At 33.3% G+C, this 23,698-nt stretch overlaps 1 protein-coding gene across 1 annotated transcript; it reads left to right on the top strand.

The window, feature by feature from the left end:
• The first annotated feature begins 14,261 nt into the window (after positions 1–14,261).
• On the top strand, positions 14,262–15,494 carry LOC134727381 (opine dehydrogenase-like). The gene has a single exon (XM_063591758.1). It carries the CDS (start codon positions 14,262–14,264, stop codon positions 15,492–15,494), a length of 1,233 nt encoding a protein of 410 aa, XP_063447828.1.
• Positions 15,495–23,698: the final 8,204 nt, after the last annotated feature.

Raw genomic sequence — 23,698 nt, 5'->3', positions numbered from 1 at the left:
AAAAAAAGTATTTTCCATAACTAAATATAACCTATAAGGCATAACATATGTAGATAAAAGCTGTACGTCGCACATCTATATCCAACCGTTTATACTACACGATTCAAACACAAACAGACACTTGTGTTGTAATATCAAGCTATTCAATTTTTTCAAACAACAGCTTAGTTTTTATGACATGGTAAACAATCACCAGCCTCTTAAGAAATCTTTCGAAACGCGTATAAATAAACAATTTGAAGATGTGGTATGATTGCCTTTGATAACTATACACTAGAGACCACCTGGTCTAGATTGAGGAGCTAATATTCATAGCAATATATAGTTAAAACAACAATAGTTGGTGTCTGTACAGATGTGGTTATCTGGCCCTTGTAGATTTACATATCATGAATATGGTTATTTGCATTCCTTTCGAACGAGTTAAATATTGGTGGTTAATGTCTTCCGTCTTGATTTTGTTTGCGAATATATCAGGTTTTTTTTCTTTCTTTTTTCTTCTTTTTTAAAGAAAAATGAAATCGTGTTTTCTATGTATAGTTTTCGAGGCTGTTGTTTGTCTTTTCGTTAAATGTTTGGTCTCGGGATGCCTGTATAATTGAGATTTTTCTTTCTTGAATGTTTCAGTATATGAATGAATAGGTAAAACGAAAACAAACGCAAGAAATTGAAATGTATCAAAGTTCTACACCAACACTAAATGTGAATGTCTAGATGACGAATGAAAATATATATGTGTCTGCAGTATCTACTTTTCGAAATCAATAAGGATAAATGTAAACAACAGTGCCTGCAGACAAAAACATAGTCGATATGAGAACGTTGTATTTGTAGATGTACAGTAAGCAAAAGTATGAATGTAGGACATCTTGTTTTTAAAAAAAAAGTCTTTGTATAAAGATAGCTTCATTAAAAAAAAGCCACCACTTTTCAATAATAAAAGGTCAGTCAGTTCAAATAGAAATGAAGAATGTTTTTCAATACAAATATGTATGTCCAGGGACTTGTTTTCAAGAGTCAGTGTGTTTGAATTTAAATAAGATTATCAAAAGAAAATTTGAGTAAACGTTATATGTACGGTAAGGCACGTATATATAAGGCAGGATGCACATTCGATTTTAACCGCTGTATACGTTGCCTCACAGAAGTAACTTTGAAACGCGATTTTGGTTTCGGATATAATACTATTACGTGGAAAGAGGTTTAGAAAGATCCTTAAATAGAACGAATATAACACGAATGTTAGACTTCGCTGCACACATACGCACGTATAAATATATTTAACCATTTAAAACATTTTTTCTGATTTATATCAAGTCCAGTTAAATGTCTTGTCTATACACAATACTATATTGACATGCTATATTCAAATTGCTCTAACAAACAAACTATGATATGGAAACTTTTATACTTATAATAGAATATTTTTTCCTTTTAGGTTTTTTTCATGACTAAATATAGACCCAAAATTTTCAACAACAAAACAAAAAAAAACAAACAGTCACGCGATGTATGATACAAGACTGAACAAAAATTAAAAGGTAAGGTACAGACATAAATTCAATTTACGTTTTAAAACTGTAAACATTATTCATAAAATACTCATAAAAATACCGAGCTTGTAATTTGGCTCACCAGATGTACTTTTCATTGATATACATCTTGTTAGTGGCGCTAGAACCAAAACAGTGGTAACGCAACAATCAAATACGTTGTTCAAGACGTGTTAATGATTGTTTATGAAACGGCTTAGTGACTGTTTCGGGTTTTCGAAAAATAGAGAAATTTAAGTATTGAAATGTTTAAATATTTCATAAAACTTTATTCGCCTCTGTATTAAAGAGATGATGGTCAAAAGATTTGATACCATTTTTTTTCTATATATAGATTGGAAACAATATATATAACTTAAAAACAAATACAATATGGTGTGATAAACGTAGTTTTATTGTTTCTTTCTAGTTAAAGCCAAATACAATCAAAATGAGCTGTATTCTGAAATACATTATAGTTTTTCAATTACTCTACCTTTATGCAAGAGGATGCGGTAAGTGTAAACTATAGAAACAATGTGTCATTCGTCAGACTTAAACTCAAAATAACGTAGTATTATCAACAAAGGCTAGAAAAATACAGATCACATTAGATATAATAAAACTTTCTGGATAAGATACATGAAATTGATGAAATAGTTATCAAAGGTACCAGGATTATAATTTAGTACGCCAGACGCGCGTTTCGTCTATATAAGACTCATCAGTGACGCTCAAATCAAAATATTTATAAAGCCAAACAAGTAAAAAGTTGAAGAGCATTGAGGATCCAAAATTCCAAAAAAATGTGCCAGCCTGTTTTTTTTACATACAGGTTTAGAAAATATATTAATGATTCAAATAAACACCAAAGAAATGCAAATGACGTTGATGCTTAGTTTGTGATATCTGCTGGTCGTTTTGTTTCTGAACAAGATAATAATATAATGTTCAGTTTTCATTTAATCTAATTCATACACAGTATCGTTATGAAATAATTAAATAGTGAAGATTACATCAAAAGGTAATTATTATTTTTTTTTTAATTTTTGATTTTTTTCCGTTCCAGTAAGTATACAATACATTCTTTTTAATTCTAATTTGCACTTTACAATTATTTTCTTAATGAATGTGTATCTTCGCTCACTAATGCTGCCTATTTTTTCTATTGCCACCATTGTAGTGTAGTTTTATATTTTTGAAAGAACTATATACCCCCCCCCCCCCCCCCCCCCCCCCCCAACTAATTCCACTTTTTAAGGGATGCTTATGTTAAGCAGAAATATGAGCTAATTATTAAATATAAAGATAACAAGATAATTTCAATTATTGTTGCGGTTAAAATGAATTCAACGAATTTAACTGAAAGTTCTTGCGATTGAGTGAAGCGTTTCCTTTATTATTTTTCTTTATCAATTAAAACCATTACTGTTTAGTCCCTATCCTTTTAGGTACTTCCCGTCATTATGTTATCATCCTATAGATATAGAAAGATGCATTAATAGTTATCAAAAGTACCAGGATTATATTTTTATACGCCAGACGCGCGTTTCGTCTACATAAGACTCATCAGTGACGCTCAGATCAAAATAGTTAAAAAGCCAAACAAATACAAAGTTGAAGAGCATTGAGGACCCATTAAGAGTGCCCATGAGACAAATCGCTACCCAAGTCACACTTTAAAAAATGTAAACCATTATAAGCCAGGTTAAGGTTATCAACACGGAGCATAAGTTCACACCGAACAGCAAGCTATAAAGGCCCCCAAACATTACTAGTTCAAAAACCATTCAAACGGGAAATTCAACGGTCTATTTTCTATTTTCATGCTTTGTCTGTAATCTATAATGCTGTTTTTCTTTGTTGACATATTTGTTTGTTTTATAGTGATTAAGATTATAACACAATGTTGAATGTTGTACTAATTTTTTGACATTTTTACCTATAATGTCAGTTTGTTTTGTTCACACACTGTTTTTCATTTACTTGCATTTATGCGACTGGTTTAGCTCAGTATGGAACCAGTTCAAATTAACCATTCATCTGCATAAGGAAACGCCTGGACCAAGTCAATAATATGACAGTTGTTTTCTGTTCGTTTGGTGTGATAGGGTTGTTTTAAAGAACTTAATGCGTTTCACACAACAAACTACCCCAACGACATTGCTAAACAGTGCTAAAATTATAGCCATTTTTTCTTGACTTTTAAATATATATTATTTTTACCAAGGTTATTTCAACTGATCGGGCGGAGCGTACGTTGCAATTTGCATATAATCTATATATGTATGTGATAAGGATGATTTCCGTTTTAATGATTACTGATTTCAAATCACTTCTCAATGTCAGCAAAGGAATTTACAAAACAATGACTGGACACTTCATTGATGAGCTTATCCTAAAACACCTATCTATAGATGGACTTGTTTATTATGAGCGAACCGGTTAAACTCCACCTAGTCAAGTGAAATAAATCGAGTAATAATATGAATAAGCATATGTGTCTGTTTTTGTGTAGGATTGTTTAAAGTGTTGTTCATTACGTTCATATTATAGATAATTTAATTCATTACAGCTTACTTAGTTATGTTAACAAAACCGGGGGTATTTGGAGAAAGTGTACAACTTGCATGCATGGCCAACGAAACCGAGATTCCCCTTGATAAACCACACAGCAGGAGCTGGTCAGGAGGACCTTATAATGCTTTATTGTGTATGAATGGTGTTTCCGCAGATAGTTCAAAGTATAATGAAGTAAAAGGAAAAACTAAAAATCAGTACATTTTAGAAATTAGTAACTTTTCTGTGATGGACGTTGATTGTAAATATACATGTGTGTTTGGTGTGGATATCACACGATCAACATTTCCTCTCAACCAGAAAGACTATGAATGTAAATATCGTTTTATAGAATGCTCGTTAGAACAATTCAATAAAATTTAATTTTCACCAAAAAAATATATATATATGTTAAATTAAGATTAAGATATGGTTAACAAATATAAAATTAAGAATGAAAATGGGGAAAATGCCAAAGAGACAACAACCCAAAACAAAGAGCAGACAACATTCGAAGACCACCAATGGCTCCTAAACGCAGCGATAATATGACACACTTCATCATTTAGAATATTAAAAGAGCACAAACTTGAAGCACGATGATGCACTCTACTGTCATTACATGGCACTAACGACAAACCCTGTAAACAGAAAACAACTTGGAATGGAAATGGTGAATATGTCAAAGAGACAACAAGTTGTTATGCATGTAGACGTCTCATTTTAACAATATTTTAATTAATCAATAGAAGTTTTAGCAAGAACGACATGCATGTACTAGAAATTTTCGATCTGAAAAACTTCACCACTTAACTGGTTCACTCAATGAAACAAATTATTTTTTACATTATTTCATGATACAAGATGTTGTCCTTCAGCCTGTAAAAATGCAGTTGCAATCTTGGTATTTATGATGAGTTTATTTACAATTACTAGGTCGATGCCACTGCTGGTGGATTTTTAATTCCTGGAGGGTATTGCAAGCCCAGTAATCAGCACTTCTGTGTTGACCTGAATTTTCATTGATATGGTCATAATTATAAATAAATTGTTTAGGAAACTTTTTTGATTCTAGCGTCACTTATGAGTCTTTTGTAAACAAAACACGCACATGGCGCAAATATCAAATTTTAATCTTGGTATCTATGATGAGTTAATGTTATGTATTCATTGAGAGTTTGATTGTTTTAATACATGTTGTAGATTTACCTTCAAGGGAATCTACAACTGTTGTATCAAGCCTAAGGCATGGACATTTTAGTGTAACCATAACTTTTGTGAAAGTATGGCCGATACCGGTTTGTGAAATCATATTTGAGGTAACGTTATAGTCCTGTATTCTGTTTGATAGTTTACATTAAAAATAAAACACATGCCAGTAGGAATAGAGTATTGTTTTACCTCGTACATTTACTGACAAATTTTATTCTTTACGAAAAGGTAAACACGCAGCAATACAACACGCAGGAGGAGAGAAGAACAAGAAATAAGAAAAAAACAAGTTTTGTACTGTATATTTGCTGATGTCCTCATATTAAGAAAAACGTATTTGTATCATTTATATCATAACTAGTCTTTTCGATTTCAAACCTTAATTTAAAATAATGTGAAAAGTAAAATCACAAAAATACTGATCTCAGAGGAGAATACAATCGGAAAGTCCATGATCATATGGCAAAATCAAATGACAAAACACATGAAAAACGAATGGACAAGATCTGTCATATTCCTGACTTGGTACAGGCATTTTCAAATGTAGAAAATGGTGGATTAAACCTGGTCCATTGATAACTAATTGTATTTTTGCGAGCGTTTGCTTGCATTCTACAATTTCATGTTTTAGTTGCGGATATAATGTGTGTTGTAATAATTTCAAAACTATGACATTTCATTTAATTTGTTAGAGATTAAACTTTGCAAAACGTATTAGAGTGACAAAGACGAAAAATGGCAAGCTATTTTCTGTTAAAATGAGTCTAAAGCATGTCTTCAAAAGTGATGTGTGTAGTGGTGAAATGTTGGATTCATGCCAGATTGGTACTAAGCGTATCGAGATTGGCAGAGAACAATTTCACACCTGTCCAGTCACAGGTATCTATAATACTAAAATTACGAGGTCCAATTTGTCAGCCGTCATCAGGTAAAAACGACGAATCAAAGAATTCAACTTTATATATAACTAATATAGTACAAAGGTGTAGATTAAAAATTATACCACTCCAGGCCCTTTTGTTTTCCACGTAATTAATATTGCCAATAATTAAGAAGTTCCGGGTCGAGTCCGATACCGATACCAATAGTATATTCACCTGTTACCTATTACCTTATCTGTACGTTCCGCATCTGACAGGCGCACCAACAAACGGTGTATTCAGGCTTAAGCTATATACACGGGTCATAATCACAGGGTTGACACTACTAAATTGTCAAATTGTTACCTATTGTAAATCTGGACTAAGAATAAGGCGTATAGGTACAGTTTTCAATTTGTTAGCGGGCATGACGTAAAACAGCAAATCAAAGAATTCAACTTTATTCATAACTAATATAGGACAATGCTGTTGATTAAAAAATACTCCATTCGAGGACCTTTTGTTTTCCAAATAATTAATATTACCAATAATTGATAAGTTCCAGTTCGACGGGTTCAAACAGAAAGATTTGAAAGCAGAGAAAACTGTGTATCGTATAACCGGCATGACTTTATCAGATGACAATACTAATACTAAAATAAGGCTTGCGCATAGTTATATACTTTAATTCAGTCACGGGTGTGTTCTAGTGTATTATAACGTTTACGACTTCAGATCATTTTTGATCATTACATACATATATTTGCACGTTTTATCTGCCGCATTGTTCTAATTTATAAAAATGCAAACATTTGTAGGGCACATAGTAACTAGAATCACCAATATTCAAGTATACTAATGTGTGAACACTAACACCTTCCGAATAATGAAAAATGAAATATAAATGAACAAGTTATATACAAACAAACACATAATTAACAATCATAGGAGAAAATGAAGCAAACAAACAGTGAAGTTTTAGTGTTTAGTTCATCAAACATTTTTTTTTATGGCAGTGCTACAACTTATTATCTGTAAGTTTACCTTAGACGGGTTCGTCTTTTCTGTTTAAAGCTGTATTAGTTATTAGGCTCTTACACGGATAGACATGGTAAAAATCGATATTCAACCTATTGATAAAACATGTATATTGAAACAAATGCATGAAGCTCACATGTTTGCATTCATTAAATTGACTAATATGATTGGGTCAGTACCATTGCTGTAAGTCCAATAAAACTGGGGATGAATGTTACGTTTATCTGTCTAATTGTTTCAATTGTTTAAAATGTATTAAATATATCAGACACGCGTTGTTTAGAGGCACCAATCTTTAAGTTGTCCACTGTTGTTAGTGCTTCTCAATTGTCTTGATACCTAAAATACGTTGTACACATTTGTATACATTTTCACCGTACACTTTTTTTTAAAGGGTCTGCATTAAGGATACAACTCTCTCAGGCTTAACTTATCTGCTTGGAATTTTATCAATTGATCTACACTATTTTGATTGCTTTTTAGACTTGTAGAGGACGTCATTTAAATTCCCCACCCCTAAAAAAGGGATAGACTGTTGTTAACAAGCTGTTATGACAATAACAATCAAAACCAAGGAGTAAACAAAGACTCACAAAACCAAAGGACATCTTCACCAACAGTTATACATAAGAATTAAGAAACAACACGTGCTCTGTTAATTGTATATTGTTTTAGTATAAATATAAAGAAATACAATATTTTCGTTGTTGGTGGTTCCGGTGTACATTTACGACTATACACATATTTTGTCGTTTCCAAAAAGATTACAGATACACATCTATGCGCTATGCGTTATGCACCACAAACATGATAAAAACTGACCTGCTTACTACGTTATTTGGTTTCTAAATGCCGTAATTACAATCCTACCAACTTTTTTATTCTTATCTCGTGCTGAACATGCATGACATATTTGCCACTGGACGCTAAGCAACTATTAATCAATACTATTTTTATGTAACTAATAAAATATTGTATTATTGACTTTTCAGTCCAGAACGGATGGAAATCTCGTAAACAACAAAATGCTGATTACAATGATTGTGGCCATTTTCATGTTTATTTTCATGGTTGTCGTTATAGTGCTATACCTGATGATAAAACAAAAAGGATATGATACAACCATTTACACAGAAGTACATTCGGTTATAAACCCGAAAAATCCTGATGGAAGAATTCAATATATAAAACGAGAAAAACGCCAATATAAAAAAAAGTGAAAGGATTCAACAGGGATATTGGTTTACATGACGTCCTCTACAGGTTGCACTTTGTTTCTCAATTATTTCGCATGTGCATTTAAGTCTGCTTCCTCGTTGGATATTTAACAGTTCATAACTTTAGGGAAATTAGTTATGTTATAAAGGATGCAAGAAAGATTGTAAAGGATAACCTTTTCCGTTCGATGTTTTTTAAATAAAAGAAAATGCAACAAAAGAAATAAAACATTATATAATGAGTTATAAAACAAACTATTCTAAACGCCATTTAAAAGAATACAAAAGAAAACTAAGATTTAAAATTATTCTAATTGTTGTAAGAAAATAAAAATACCTTCTATATGGTATATTATACATGTATATTTTCAAGAATGACTTTTGACAATATTGTGTTGTTGATTATTGAAGTGTATAGCCACTGACTGTCATCTTTATATAACTAACAAGGGAAACGATATTAGACTGATGTTCCTAAAAAATAATCAAATTGAATATATATATTTGTACAGGGGGTATTTGATTAAATTTTATTTTAATATAAAAAAGGATACGAAGACACGTTAAAAAAATATTTTTTGAACTATATGCCAATCCCTTGTATTAGCATGCTGAACAGAACAGTACGAATGCTAAGCAGTCCGTTATATTTTATATTAAGTAAATCTTGCCTATATCAGTAACTTTTAAACAGAACAGTAGAAACATTAAGTAGCTAATTAAATTTTAACTAGTTATTGTTGATCAGAATAGAACAAACATAAAGAAGATAGCTATCTTTAATATTTATTTTATCTTGCCTACATTATTTATCACTTACTGTTGCACAGAACAGTTCAAACGTTGAGGGATCAGTTATCATGTGCCACCCTTAGTGCATTTTATCGTTTACAAAACGACATGGGTTTGACTCATTGTTCAAGATTGATAACTAGCTTCTAAATGAAATATGATTTACCACGTAGTACCTGTTTCAGAAGAGTTTAATTATAGAAACATTGCGTTAAAGAAATGTTCATATAAAATTAAATCGTAGACATACAAAAAATTACATTTTGTAACCAGGTTTATTGTCTATAATGCATTATTGTACACATTAACTATAAAACATAATGCACACACTTTCATTGTGTTAAAAAATTAACAGATATAATGATAATATTTACAATTTTTCTGTATTTCATATATTTATATATACACTCGTGATCAGAAACCATTTTTTTACTGTTTTTTGTATTGTTTTTTATTTTTTCTACATTTTTTTTAATGTTATACTTATACTTATATTTTACATGACAAAAATAAATATGCGCAATAAAAGATTTAACTTTAAAATTCAGTTTCAGTCATATGATAACCAACAGTGTTCCACTTCTTGTCGACTTGTAACTGTTTGTATATGAGTCTGACGTCCTACAGGAGCGTTTGAGAATTAAAGAATGAGAAGAACCTAGAATGAGATTTTAACTTCACGTTCCATTACATACATGTTATCCTTTTACTAAATAGTTCATAGTTGGTGACTATTTTGAACGCATCAATCCCATCGAACGTTGATACAACAGATACATGAAAGCCTATCTAATTTCATGACTTACCTATATAGATTTGGTTTCTATATAGCAACATTCTAGCAGTGCAAAGTTTGCTTTCCCATCATGATTACCTTGATAAATGGTTTCTGATCACGAGTAGACTACTCAACAAAGAGTTGAAAGCGGTCAAGTTGAAATTATGCTTTGGGAACGTTTACGGAAGCCATTACAAATTTGAACATCGTTATGAAATATATATTTTACAAATAACGATATATGTGTTCAAATTGCTCCATCTCTGTGTGATTTCCTGAGCAACACGACGGCTGTCAAATGAGGGTCAGAGTTGGTTTACCCGTCACGATCAGTGATTTAGTGTGGTTCGTGTTGCAATGTTTTTTGTGACACACAAGAAATACAAAAATTACTTTTATGAATATGATTATCCTTATCTATCATGGTAAACTCACGAGTATTTCGAATATGAATGAGCTATATAAAAAAAGCCTTTCAACTCTTAAACTAAATACCCAATTCCATTTCAATTCTATATCGTCAAGCTAAGAAAGATGTACTTTAAACTTAAACTTTGATTCTGTACTGCTCAACTCCTCATGTTCAGTCTTTCTAGGAATTCAATTTGTCCGCTATCAAACAGAATGTATTCGTTAAAATTAATTGTTTCTCTGTGATATGAAACGAAGAGACAACATCTTTATATCAATATGTAATCGAAAAAAATTATTTATGAATAATATGTCGCTTCAAAAGAGAAATAGTTTGTAATTTAGCTGTACAAAGTGCAATTTGTAATCGCCATTTAAATTGGAAGTGTTAACACATTGTATAAATGTTAATGTGTTCCCTATTGGTATATAAATTAAATATGTTGGCAAACAATAAATAATCAATCAACTCAAAGTACCTTTTTACAATTTGATCTTCCACGATATTTGATTCATGAAATATATAGCTTATAACATGGCATTTGTCATATCAGCCCTAGGTCATGATATCAACCCGAGAGTCGACAGTATGTGTGTCCATCAAACTAATTCTTATAAGTAATCTTTTATAAATAGCCCGCGAATCTATTTTTTTCAATAAGAGCTTGACCATCTGCAACTATCATTTACGACTTGTTGTCAATAACATTAACGGGACCAATTTTCCTGCACCAGATGCGCATTTTGACAAAACATGTTCCTTTAGTGATGCTCGTGGCAAAAATATTTGAAGTATAAAGCTTAAATAAAAGATGAAGAGCTATATTCCAAAAGGTCCAAAAAGTATAGCCAAATCCGTGAAAGGCATCAGAGCTTTGCATGAGGGAGATTCAGACCTTTAAGGATGCATTAGCATAGTACTAGTGCAAATATATATCTGTCAAAGAAAACTTCAATGTTAAAAACAATTATGTTGTTCAATTACCTATTTCGTTTGTTATAACGAGTTGACCGTTACGAAATATCCGTTTCACAGATGATATTGGATATGTTACTATAATCCCGTTCCCTTTCCACGAATGTGATCTAATGAATTAGGCCATTTCCGGGTTTTTAAACATGAGCAACATTATTTTCAATCAAACGAATACCTATGTCTTTCTTATTAAGATAATTTCTTTGTTTCTCGCATGCATCTTAGACCACCAGTCCGTTGTGTTTTGTTTTATTCTGAATATTTCTGTTTGCTTTTTCGTTTATTTTAAAACCGAAATAACTATTTGTATTGCTGAAAACAAAAGCAACTATATTTACTTAAAAAGAAAGGGAAAAAACCGAGACAACGCATACCTTTCAAAGTTTTGGTTTTTATATCTTTCGTTTGAGAATACGTCCAGCTATAGACATGAAGCAAGTGATTTCTTTCCGTGCTTCAAATTTACATAGGAAGAAAGTGATATGGCATTGTAAGCTCAAATTGAATTTACAATCATTTTTAGTTTCCGTTTAGTCATTTACAGTTTTTCGTGATTAGGTACAAAAGACAAATTTGTGTTTTGGGCATTCCAGATGAAGGTGAATCATCACTTCTGAATAATCATTGATAGAGTCATATTTATAAATTACCTGTTAACAAAACTATTGATTTTTTGAAATACTAAGACTTTTCTACCTCGAAAAAATAACCTTAGCTGTATTTCGCAAAATATTTAGATATTCTCGTACTCAAATATCTTTGACCTCGTACAATGTACTCTATTTGGCTTTTTTAACTTTTTGGATTCGAGTCTTTTGTAGACGAAACGCGCGTCTTGCGTAAATACAAACTTTAATCTATGATGAGTTTATTTTCATGATTTTACCTGTAAATTGAATGCACACATATTATTGAATGCTGCTTATAAACTGAGTGAATTGTACGCGCAAACAAATCAGATGGACACGCAAATGAAATTAACGGTACAAGTGTCGTGTTTAAAACCAGAAAATGGCTACATGTACATGTGAGTATTTAATGCAGCGAGAAATTAAAGCACTTTGAGGCGGGCTTCATGCATTAACATGTCTCATGTACAATGTATCTCGTGAGTCAATATAAGCTATTTAAGTCTCTGTTTATTCATTGTTTGTTTATTGTGCCGGAGACCAAATTTATATAAGAAATATATAATATATTTGTGGAATACTTTTATGCATGTAATGCCCTGTTTTCTGTGCTTTATAGTATTAAATAAGTACTTTTTAAATTTTTTGCGACGATTCTTATATTGATACAGACGAAAGGAGAAATACATATCTATGAGGGAGGGACACACAAGTTTCGGTTACAATAATGAAAAGACAAATCACAAACTAATAGACACAAAGTAAGGAAAGATACAAATACATATGAACATGAACCATATAGACGTTCGTCGATGTGTATGATTTAATTTATCTTACATACATGTGTGACCATTTACCTCTACATTGTATATGTTACCTGTATGTGTACATGATCGTTAATTATATTAAAGGCACATTTGTTATCTTTAACTGTCTTTTATCTTTGTAGAGTGGTATGTATAACAATAATACATTAATACATATGCATATTACAACAATATAATACATACATAACAAAAACATGAGGGAAAAACACAAAGGTTGCACTTTGTAAATACAGATGTTTGTTAAACTATGCCTATTTTTGGAAGATATTTATAGATTATTTATTTGTTGACATACTGGGTCCCAGATATGTTCTCTATGCTTCATCTCATAGATATACAACTTGGAGCTGTTATCAGTATAAAATATAAAAAAAACATACTGTAACTTTTGCGGTGAAAAAATTATTCTAAAGTAGGCAAAAAGTAAAGGTATGGATAGTACATAATTTTAGTACAAGTTTAATCATTAAGTTCAGCGCATATACCATAAAATTGAGAATGGAAATGTATACATGTGGAAAATATATGCCGCATAGCCCTATGTATGACCTTTGAATTAAAGTGTATATCAACTTTCAATTCTAGGATATAATTTTTCACGAAACTTCATATTTAAAGTGTCACAGTTTCAGCCGCAAAGGGAGTTCCTATAAGAAATTGGATGGTCTATATTTACAGAAATTCAACCTAAACGGATTTCAATTTTCTAAATACAATAGTGAAATATCTATAAGAGCATTCAAAGTCTGCCAGAACACCGATCAGTGGGACATACTTTAAGAAATGACTACTTACCAATCAGAATGAGGTTTCTCTGTTCATATCTTCTTAGAGTTATGCACAATAATTGTAAAAAAAAAATGCGAAAAATATGTTGCGGCAGTATTTTTGAAATCGTGGTCAATACTATTAAGCCGCGTACATGCGATAAATATTTGTAATGTTTGATTTATTGATGTTGTTATCCTAGATGGCATCCCTATTGGCTATATCATATTGACCAGAGGGCCTCGATCTTCAGGCATTACACGATTACACAAGACAAAGTTTTAATGCGTTTGACTTTTATCTTTACTACTTCAGCTTGCCTCTCAACAATAATGTAACCAGCGGAATGAATCATGGACACACGGCGTGAACAAGTGGCATATAAAAAAGGACATTCAAACGCATAAGTCGAAAATAAACTGACAACATCATGAAAATAAAAAAGGCACAAAACACAAACAACAGTACTGTAAACACAACTTAAAATATGAAAGACTGTGCAACATTAACCCCGACAAAAATCGGGATCGATCTCAACTGTTTAGGAGAACCTCAATCGTGTAGTGATAATTAGCTAACTTACCAACATACAAGCCAACAGAATTAAACTAAAAAAAAGATTCACAATCGGTTTTCTTTATTATCCAGATACACCACTGACGATGGATACAAAACTTAAAATTCTTATATGTGGGGGAGGAAACGGCGCTCATTGCTTATCAGTATTTGCGTCACAAAGAAGGAATATCAAAGTTAACGTACTAACATTGCATGACGACTCAGCTGATCTTTGGAACAATTCTCTAAAGGATGGATGCCTGACTATTTCAGCAACGCAACCAGATGGTTCAGTTGAAAATATTGAATCATCACCGTCTTTTGTAACAAACGATGCAGCTGCAGCAATGGATCAAATACAGGTCGTTTTTATTGTTGCCCCGGCTTACCGACATGAACTTTATATCCGTAGTATACTCCCTTACATTAAACCTAACATGCTATTAATCGGTCTCCCGGGTCATGCAGGATTTGAATTTCAATGTAAGTACATTTTAGGAGATAAATCCAGAATATGTACAATCGTTGGATTCGACTCCTTACCCTGGGGATGTCGTATTGTGGACTATGGTAAACATGTTCGCTTGTTAGGAACAAAAGACGTAGTGTATGCCACAATGCTCACAGGTTTTGACTGTCACCTTCCATTTCAAGTAATTGAAACTATACAATACATTATCGGTGAGAAACCAATAATAAAACTAGCCTCTAATTTTTTGTCTGTTTCATTGATGGCTGGTTCTATTCTTCATCCTCCACTAATGTACGGTAAATGGAAAGACTGGGATGGAAAACCCTTATCTGCAGTTCTTTCATATTTTACAACAGTAAGTGAGGAACAAGCTGATATCATGTCAACCTTAAGTGATGAACTAGTGGCTACGGCAAAGCGGATATCAGACCTGAAACGGGATATGGATATGTCTGACGTCATTCATATTCATGATTGGTTTAAACAGCGTTACTATATGCAGATATCAGATGATAGTTCAGTAATGACGTGCATGAGAACAAACCAATCATATTCTCAGTTTGTACATCCGATGAAGGTCATAGAAAATGGATATGTTCCAGATTTTGAATATCGCTACATAACAGAGGACATTCCGTTTGGTCTTGTTGTCATGAAAGGTATAGCAGAAATCGTAAGCGTAAAAACACCAACCATGGATAAAATCATTAAATGGGCACAATGTAAAATTGGCAAAGAATATATCATTGTGGAAAGCTTGACAGGTAAAGACATTAAGGAAGTTCGAGCACCCCAGTCGTATGGAATCAGATCGTTGGATGCTTTACTGAATTTTGTATTTTTTGACATGAGATCAGAAGATTAAAATACGAGATTAAAATAAAAACTGCCTTTGAAGGAAAAGAAGCATGTGTGGTTTTGCGTCTCTTTAAAATATTAATTCCATGAAAAAATTCCTCGTTAGCGTTACACAGTGTTTTACTTAGTAATCGACCTTGCATCTTGGATTTATATGATATGCTCAACGCAGGGGACAATGGAACTCTGTTATTTTATTACAATAGCGTTTAATTTTCTTCGAACCATTGTGTTGAAAGTGGTGATAAACTGGATTATGTATATTGTATGTGATTGTTTGCCTATATTGTTTGTTTTTTATTCATAATTTGTTTAATTTTTTTCTTGTGTATGATTATAAAACTATATTTAGAATTGTTATTACAAACAACAGAGAAAGTGATTAACGTTATCTCGGTCTACAATGTTTGATATTTTTAGTATAATGTCAATTGTTTTAACAGGTATTTTCACTGGATGAACAATGTTCTACATATTTCTTTGCCTTCACAATAGTTAGCAAGGCTTCTGACTTGGGACAGGCACATACGGAATGATGCGGGGTTAATCATGTATGCCGGCAAAAGAAAACATATGTTTATCACTGAAAATTAAAAAGTTAAACTACTATGCATAAGGAAAATTGATACAGAAATTATGAAACAGTCACATTTTACGAGTTCACGTTCAAAAGATCGATCGATCGACAGAAACATAAGTCTGTAAGTATTAATCTATTTCACTTTAGTTTTTATAAATTATCAATATTATTCATTTAATTCTATCTTCTTTTTTATACTTGACTTGATAAATCAAATTGTTGAGTTTTTCCTTTGGTGCATTTTTAATGAAAAATTCAGTTTTTCGTTTCTCAATATTTTGATGTCTTATGATATATATGTGTCAATCGACCAAAACGTTCGCCGTGACTGAATTGAACACAGAGTTTTAAGGGCATACGATACAGTTTTGATCCTGTATTAACAAGTTCATGAACATTTGCATATAGGCTATTTTTTACCTAATTAAATCAAATATGTAATAAAAAATATACCTTCATGTGTTACTTTTGAGGAAAATGAGGTAGAAATTTTGTATATTTGCTCAAAATTCAGATTTGTGGCCGTAATTTCTTTTTCAAAAGAAAGACATAACTTTTTGTTATAAAAGATAACAAATTGTTTTTTGTTAAATAATCGGTAATTTCTGTATTTTATAAATATCTTTAAAAAATATGAATATTTTATTCAGAAATAACTTATATTTATCAAATGTTCATGACTTGAGGAAAAAACGTATTTTTTTACTGCATGTTTATCTAAATTAAAAAAAATCCTCTATTTACAGTTTTATAAAATTTGGGTCACATAATTTCCCTGCAAAATGAAACAAAATGCCGTTTTGAAAAATAGGAGTCCATGAACTCGTTTTCAAATTAAATCAGTTTGAATGATAAAATAGTTATCAAAAGTACCAGGATTATAATTTTATACGCCAGACGCGCGTTTCGTCTACATAAGACTCATCAGTGACGCTCAGATCAAAATAGTTAAAAAGCCAAACAAATACAAAGTTGAAGAGCATTGAGGACCCAAAATTCCAAAAAGTTGTGCCAAATACGGCTAAGGTAATCTACTCCTGGGGTAAGAAAATCCTTAGTTTTTCGAATAATTCAAAGTTTTGTAAACAGAAAATTTATATAAATGACCATATAATTGATATTCATGTCAACACCGAAGTGCTGACTACTAGGCTGGTGAAACCCTCGGGGACGAAACGTCCACCAGCAGTGGCATCGACCCAGTGGTGTAAATAGTTATCAAAAGTACCAGGATTATAATTTTATACGCCAGACGCGCGTTTCGTCTACATAAGACTCATCAGTGACGCTCAGATCAAAATAGTTAAAAAGCCAAACAAATACAAAGTTGAAGAGCATTGAGGACCCAAAATTCCAAAAAGTTGTGCCAAATACGGCTAAGGTAATCTACTCCTGGGGTAAGAAAATCCTTAGTTTTTCGAATAATTCAAAGTTTTGTAAACAGAAAATTTATAAAAATGACCATATAATTGATATTCATGTCAACACCGAAGTGCTGACTACTGGGCTGGTGATACCCTCGGGGACGAAACGTCCACCAGCAGTGGCATCGACCCAGTGGTGTAAATAGTTATCAAAAGTACCAGGATTATAATTTTATACGCCAGACGCGCGTTTCGTCTACATAAGACTCATCAGTGACGCTCAGATCAAAATAGTTAAAAAGCCAAACAAATACAAAGTTGAAGAGCATTGAGGACCCAAAATTCCAAAAAGTTGTGCCAAATACGGCTAAGGTAATCTACTCCTGGGGTAAGAAAATCCTTAGTTTTTCGAATAATTCAAAGTTTTGTAAACAGAAAATTTATAAAAATGACCATATAATTGATATTCATGTCAACACCGAAGTGCTGACTACTGGGCTGGTGATACCCTCGGGGACGAAACGTCCACCAGCAGTGGCATCGACCCAGTGGTGTAAATAGTTATCAAAAGTACCAGGATTATAATTTTATACGCCAGACGCGCGTTTCGTCTACATGAGACTCATCAGTGACGCTCAGATCAAAATAGTTAAAAAGCCAAACAAATACAAAGTTGAAGAGCATTGAGGACCCAAAATTCCAAAAAGTTGTGCCAAATACGGCTAAGGTAATCTACTCCTGGGGTAAGAAAATCCTTAGTTTTTCGAATAATTCAAAGTTTTGTAAACAGAAAATTTATAAAAATGACCATATAATTGATATTCATGTCAACACCGAAGTGCTGACTACTGGGCTGGTGATACCCTCAGGGACGAAACGTCCACCAGCAGTGGCATCGACCCAGTGGTGTAAATAGTTATCAAAAGTACCAGGATTATAATTTTATACGCCAGACGCGCGTTTCGTCTACATAAGACTCACCAGTGACGCTCAGATCAAAATAGTTAAAAAGCCAAACAAATACAAAGTTGAAGAGCATTGAGGACCCAAAATTCCAAAAAGTTGTGCCAAATACGGCTAAGATAATCTACTCCTGGGGTAAGAAAATCCTTAGTTTTTCGAATAATTCAAAGTTTTGTAAACAGAAAATTTATAAAAATGACCATATAATTGATATTCATGTCAACACCGAAGTGCTGACTACTGGGCTGGTGATACCTTCGGGGACGAAACGTCCACCAGCAGTGGCATCGACCCAGTGGTGTAAATAGTTATCAAAAGTACCAGGATTATAATTTTATACGCCAGACGCGCGTTTCGTCTACATAAGACTCATCAGTGACGCTCAGATCAAAATAGTTAAAAAGCCAAACAAATACAAAGTTGAAGAGCATTGAGGACCCAAATTCCAAAAAGTTGTGCCAAATACGGCTAAGGTAATCTACTCCTGGGGTAAGAAAATCCTTAGTTTTTCGAATAATTCAAAGTTTTGTAAACAGAAAATTTATAAAAATGACCATATAATTGATATTCATGTCAACACCGAAGTGCTGACTACTGGGCTGGTGATACCTTCGGGGACGAAACGTCCACCAGCAGTGGCATCGACCCAGTGGTGTAAATAGTTATCAAAAGTACCAGGATTATAATTTTATACGCCAGACGCGCGTTTCGTCTACATGAGACTCATCAGTGACGCTCAGATCAAAATAGTTAAAAAGCCAAACAAATACAAAGTTGAAGAGCATTGAGGACCCAAAATTCCAAAAAGTTGTGCCAAATACGGCTAAGGTAATCTACTCCTGGGGTAAGAAAATCCTTAGTTTTTCGAATAATTCAAAGTTTTGTAAACAGAAAATTTATAAAAATGACCATATAATTGATATTCATGTCAACACTTAAGTGCTGACTACTGGGCTGGTGATACCCTCGGGGACGAAACGTCCACCAGCAGTGGCATCGACCCAGTGGTGTAAATAGTTATCAAAAGTACCAGGATTATAATTTTATACGCCAGACGCGCGTTTCGTCTACATAAGACTCATCAGTGACGCTCAGATCAAAATAGTTAAAAAGCCAAACAAATACAAAGTTGAAGAGCATTGAGGACCCAAAATTCCAAAAAGTTGTGCCAAATACGGCTAAGATAATCTACTCCTGGGGTAAGAAAATCCTTAGTTTTTCGAATAATTCAAAGTTTTGTAAACAGAAAATTTATAAAAATGACCATATAATTGATATTCATGTCAACACCGAAGTGCTGACTACTGGGCTGGTGATACCTTCGGGGACGAAACGTCCACCAGCAGTGGCATCGACCCAGTGGTGTAAATAGTTATCAAAAGTACCAGGATTATAATTTTATACGCCAGACGCGCGTTTCGTCTACATAAGACTCATCAGTGACGCTCAGATCAAAATAGTTAAAAAGCCAAACAAATACAAAGTTGAAGAGCATTGAGGACCCAAAATTCCAAAAAGTTGTGCCAAATACGGCTAAGGTAATCTACTCCTGGGGTAAGAAAATCCTTAGTTTTTCGAATAATTCAAAGTTTTGTAAACAGAAAATTTATAAAAATGACCATATAATTGATATTCATGTCAACACCGAAGTGCTGACTACTGGGCTGGTGATACCTTCGGGGACGAAACGTCCACCAGCAGTGGCATCGACCCAGTGGTGTAAATAGTTATCAAAAGTACCAGGATTATAATTTTATACGCCAGACGCGCGTTTCGTCTACATGAGACTCATCAGTGACGCTCAGATCAAAATAGTTAAAAAGCCAAACAAATACAAAGTTGAAGAGCATTGAGGACCCAAAATTCCAAAAAGTTGTGCCAAATACGGCTAAGGTAATCTACTCCTGGGGTAAGAAAATCCTTAGTTTTTCGAATAATTCAAAGTTTTGTAAACAGAAAATTTATAAAAATGACCATATAATTGATATTCATGTCAACACTTAAGTGCTGACTACTGGGCTGGTGATACCCTCGGGGACGAAACGTCCACCAGCAGTGGCATCGACCCAGTGGTGTAAATAGTTATCAAAAGTACCAGGATTATAATTTTATACGCCAGACGCGCGTTTCGTCTACATAAGACTCATCAGTGACGCTCAGATCAAAATAGTTAAAAAGCCAAACAAATACAAAGTTGAAGAGCATTGAGGACCCAAAATTCCAAAAAGTTGTGCCAAATACGGCTAAGGTAATCTACCCCTGGGGTTAGAAAATCCTTAGTTTTTCGAATAATTCAAAGTTTTGTAAACAGAAAATTTATATAAATGACCATATAATTGATATTCATGTCAACACCGAAGTGCTGACTACTAGGCTGGTGAAACCCTCGGGGACGAAACGTCCACCAGCAGTGGCATCGACCCAGTGGTGTAAATAGTTATCAAAAGTACCAGGATTATAATTTTATACGCCAGACGCGCGTTTCGTCTACATGAGACTCATCAGTGACGCTCAGATTAAAAAAGTTAAAAAGCCAAACAAATACAAAGTTGAAGAGCATTGAGGACCCAAAATTCCAAAAAGTTGTGCCAAATACGGCTAAGGTAATCTACTCCTGGGGTAAGAAAATCCTTAGTTTTTCGAATAATTCAAAGTTTTGTAAACAGAAAATTTATAAAAATGACCATATAATTGATATTCATGTCAACACCGAAGTGCTGACTACTGGGCTGGTGATACCCTCAGGGACGAAACGTCCACCAGCAGTGGCATCGACCCAGTGGTGTAAATAGTTATCAAAAGTACCAGGATTATAATTTTATACGCCAGACGCGCGTTTCGTCTACATAGGACTCACCAGTGACGCTCAGATCAAAATAGTTAAAAAGCCAAACAAATACAAAGTTGAAGAGCATTGAGGACCCAAAATTCCAAAAAGTTGTGCCAAATACGGCTAAGATAATCTACTCCTGGGGTAAGAAAATCCTTAGTTTTTCGAATAATTCAAAGTTTTGTAAACAGAAAATTTATAAAAATGACCATATAATTGATATTCATGTCAACACCGAAGTGCTGACTACTGGGCTGGTGATACCTTCGGGGACGAAACGTCCACCAGCAGTGGCATCGACCCAGTGGTGTAAATAGTTATCAAAAGTACCAGGATTATAATTTTATACGCCAGACGCGCGTTTCGTCTACATGAGACTCATCAGTGACGCTCAGATCAAAATAGTTAAAAAGCCAAACAAATACAAAGTTGAAGAGCATTGAGGACCCAAAATTCCAAAAAGTTGTGCCAAATACGGCTAAGGTAATCTACTCCTGGGGTAAGAAAATCCTTAGTTTTTCGAATAATTCAAAGTTTTGTAAACAGAAAATTTATAAAAATGACCATATAATTGATATTCATGTCAACACCGAAGTGCTGACTACTGGGCTGGTGATACCCTCAGGGACGAAACGTCCACCAGCAGTGGCATCGACCCAGTGGTGTAAATAGTTATCAAAAGTACCAGGATTATAATTTTATACGCCAGACGCGCGTTTCGTCTACATAAGACTCACCAGTGACGCTCAGATCAAAATAGTTAAAAAGCCAAACAAATACAAAGTTGAAGAGCATTGAGGACCCAAAATTCCAAAAAGTTGTGCCAAATACGGCTAAGATAATCTACTCCTGGGGTAAGAAAATCCTTAGTTTTTCGAATAATTCAAAGTTTTGTAAACAGAAAATTTATAAAAATGACCATATAATTGATATTCATGTCAACACCGAAGTGCTGACTACTGGGCTGGTGATACCTTCGGGGACGAAACGTCCACCAGCAGTGGCATCGACCCAGTGGTGTAAATAGTTATCAAAAGTACCAGGATTATAATTTTATACGCCAGACGCGCGTTTCGTCTACATAAGACTCATCAGTGACGATCAGATCAAAATAGTTAAAAAGCCAAACAAATACAAAGTTGAAGAGCATTGAGGACCCAAAATTCCAAAAAGTTGTGCCAAATACGGCTAAGGTAATCTACTCCTGGGGTAAGAAAATCCTTAGTTTTTCGAATAATTCAAAGTTTTGTAAACAGAAAATTTATAAAAATGACCATATAATTGATATTCATGTCAACACCGAAGTGCTGACTACTGGGCTGGTGATACCCTCGGCGGCGAAACGTCCACCAGCAGTGGCATCGACCCAGTGGTGTAAATAGTTCGAAAATGCATCTTTTCCCGATATCTCACAGTTTGACGTCGCGAAAATAACAAATTACGTTAGCAACGTCATTACCTTCCCTGTAACTGTATCGTATGCCCTTAAACATATCGTAGATACAACGTAGAAAATTCTTTACAAACTAGTTTGAACCCCCAAAAAATTAATTGGGAAACATTGGGTGAGTATGTCTTTGAAAGATATAATAATTAAAGTTTTAGAGTGCATTTTTCTCTAACACAAACGATGCAATCGACTAAGCGCGCACATGTTTTGATCATTAATTTGTTTCTAACATACGTTCGCAAAGTTTACATAAACTTTGGAAAAATTTGAACATGTACTCGCTAAAGATGCGTCTACAGTTTATTGTTAATCTTTTGTTAGTACACACGCTAAATTTGTTTCTAACTTCATCCTGATATAACGATGTATGTTTTCTACGTTTGTAAAAAGTCTGTTTACCAACAACATGTGCATGCATTATTGGAAGTTCAAACAGGTCCAGTAAAGACTTATTAAGCAATGTATTTGTTTTGTACTTTTGTAGCGTTTAGAAAACAACAACACACGCCGCACAACGTTTGTACAAAGTTTTGGTTAGAAAGAAATGCATCCAAATTTCAAAAAAACTTTAATAAAATAATACATTAACACATCCAGTAATGATCTATCAAAAATGTATCTCATAACCGAAAATGTCACTTCAAGTCTTAATTGTCACAAACGAAGAATTGGTATATAAACTATCATCAACTAGAAAATTCACCAAGCGATTTATAATATAGTTTCATTTACATTTCCATATTTATGGCATTGAAGTTTTCACGGTGTTAAAAATAACGACAATAAGATTCAGTTAATTTTATGGTAGTACACCCCATTAATTTGGGACATTTAGTTAAATATGAATATAAATATATAAAAGTTGCAATTCAAGATTTTACGGAACTGGGAATGTTCATAATCAGCGTATTTAAAAAAAGTAAATATAAAAAATTAAAGTCAATTTAAGTATAAGAAGTGAAAAACAGATATTCTCATGCATGAAGTTTTCACATATTAACCTTGAAAAGTTGAATTCGTTCAG

The sequence above is a fragment of the Mytilus trossulus genome, chromosome 8 (assembly GCF_036588685.1).
Source record: "Mytilus trossulus isolate FHL-02 chromosome 8, PNRI_Mtr1.1.1.hap1, whole genome shotgun sequence".
Lineage (NCBI taxonomy): Eukaryota > Metazoa > Mollusca > Bivalvia > Mytilida > Mytilidae > Mytilus > Mytilus trossulus.
The sequence above is the reverse complement of the archived record's forward strand: the minus strand, read 5'-3'. Positions and strand labels throughout refer to the sequence as shown.

Bases quoted from the DNA above. Each gene is read 5' to 3' on its own strand.
- LOC134727381 (XM_063591758.1), top strand. From the start codon at position 14,262: ATGGATACAAAACTTAAAATTCTTATATGTGGGGGAGGAAACGGCGCT.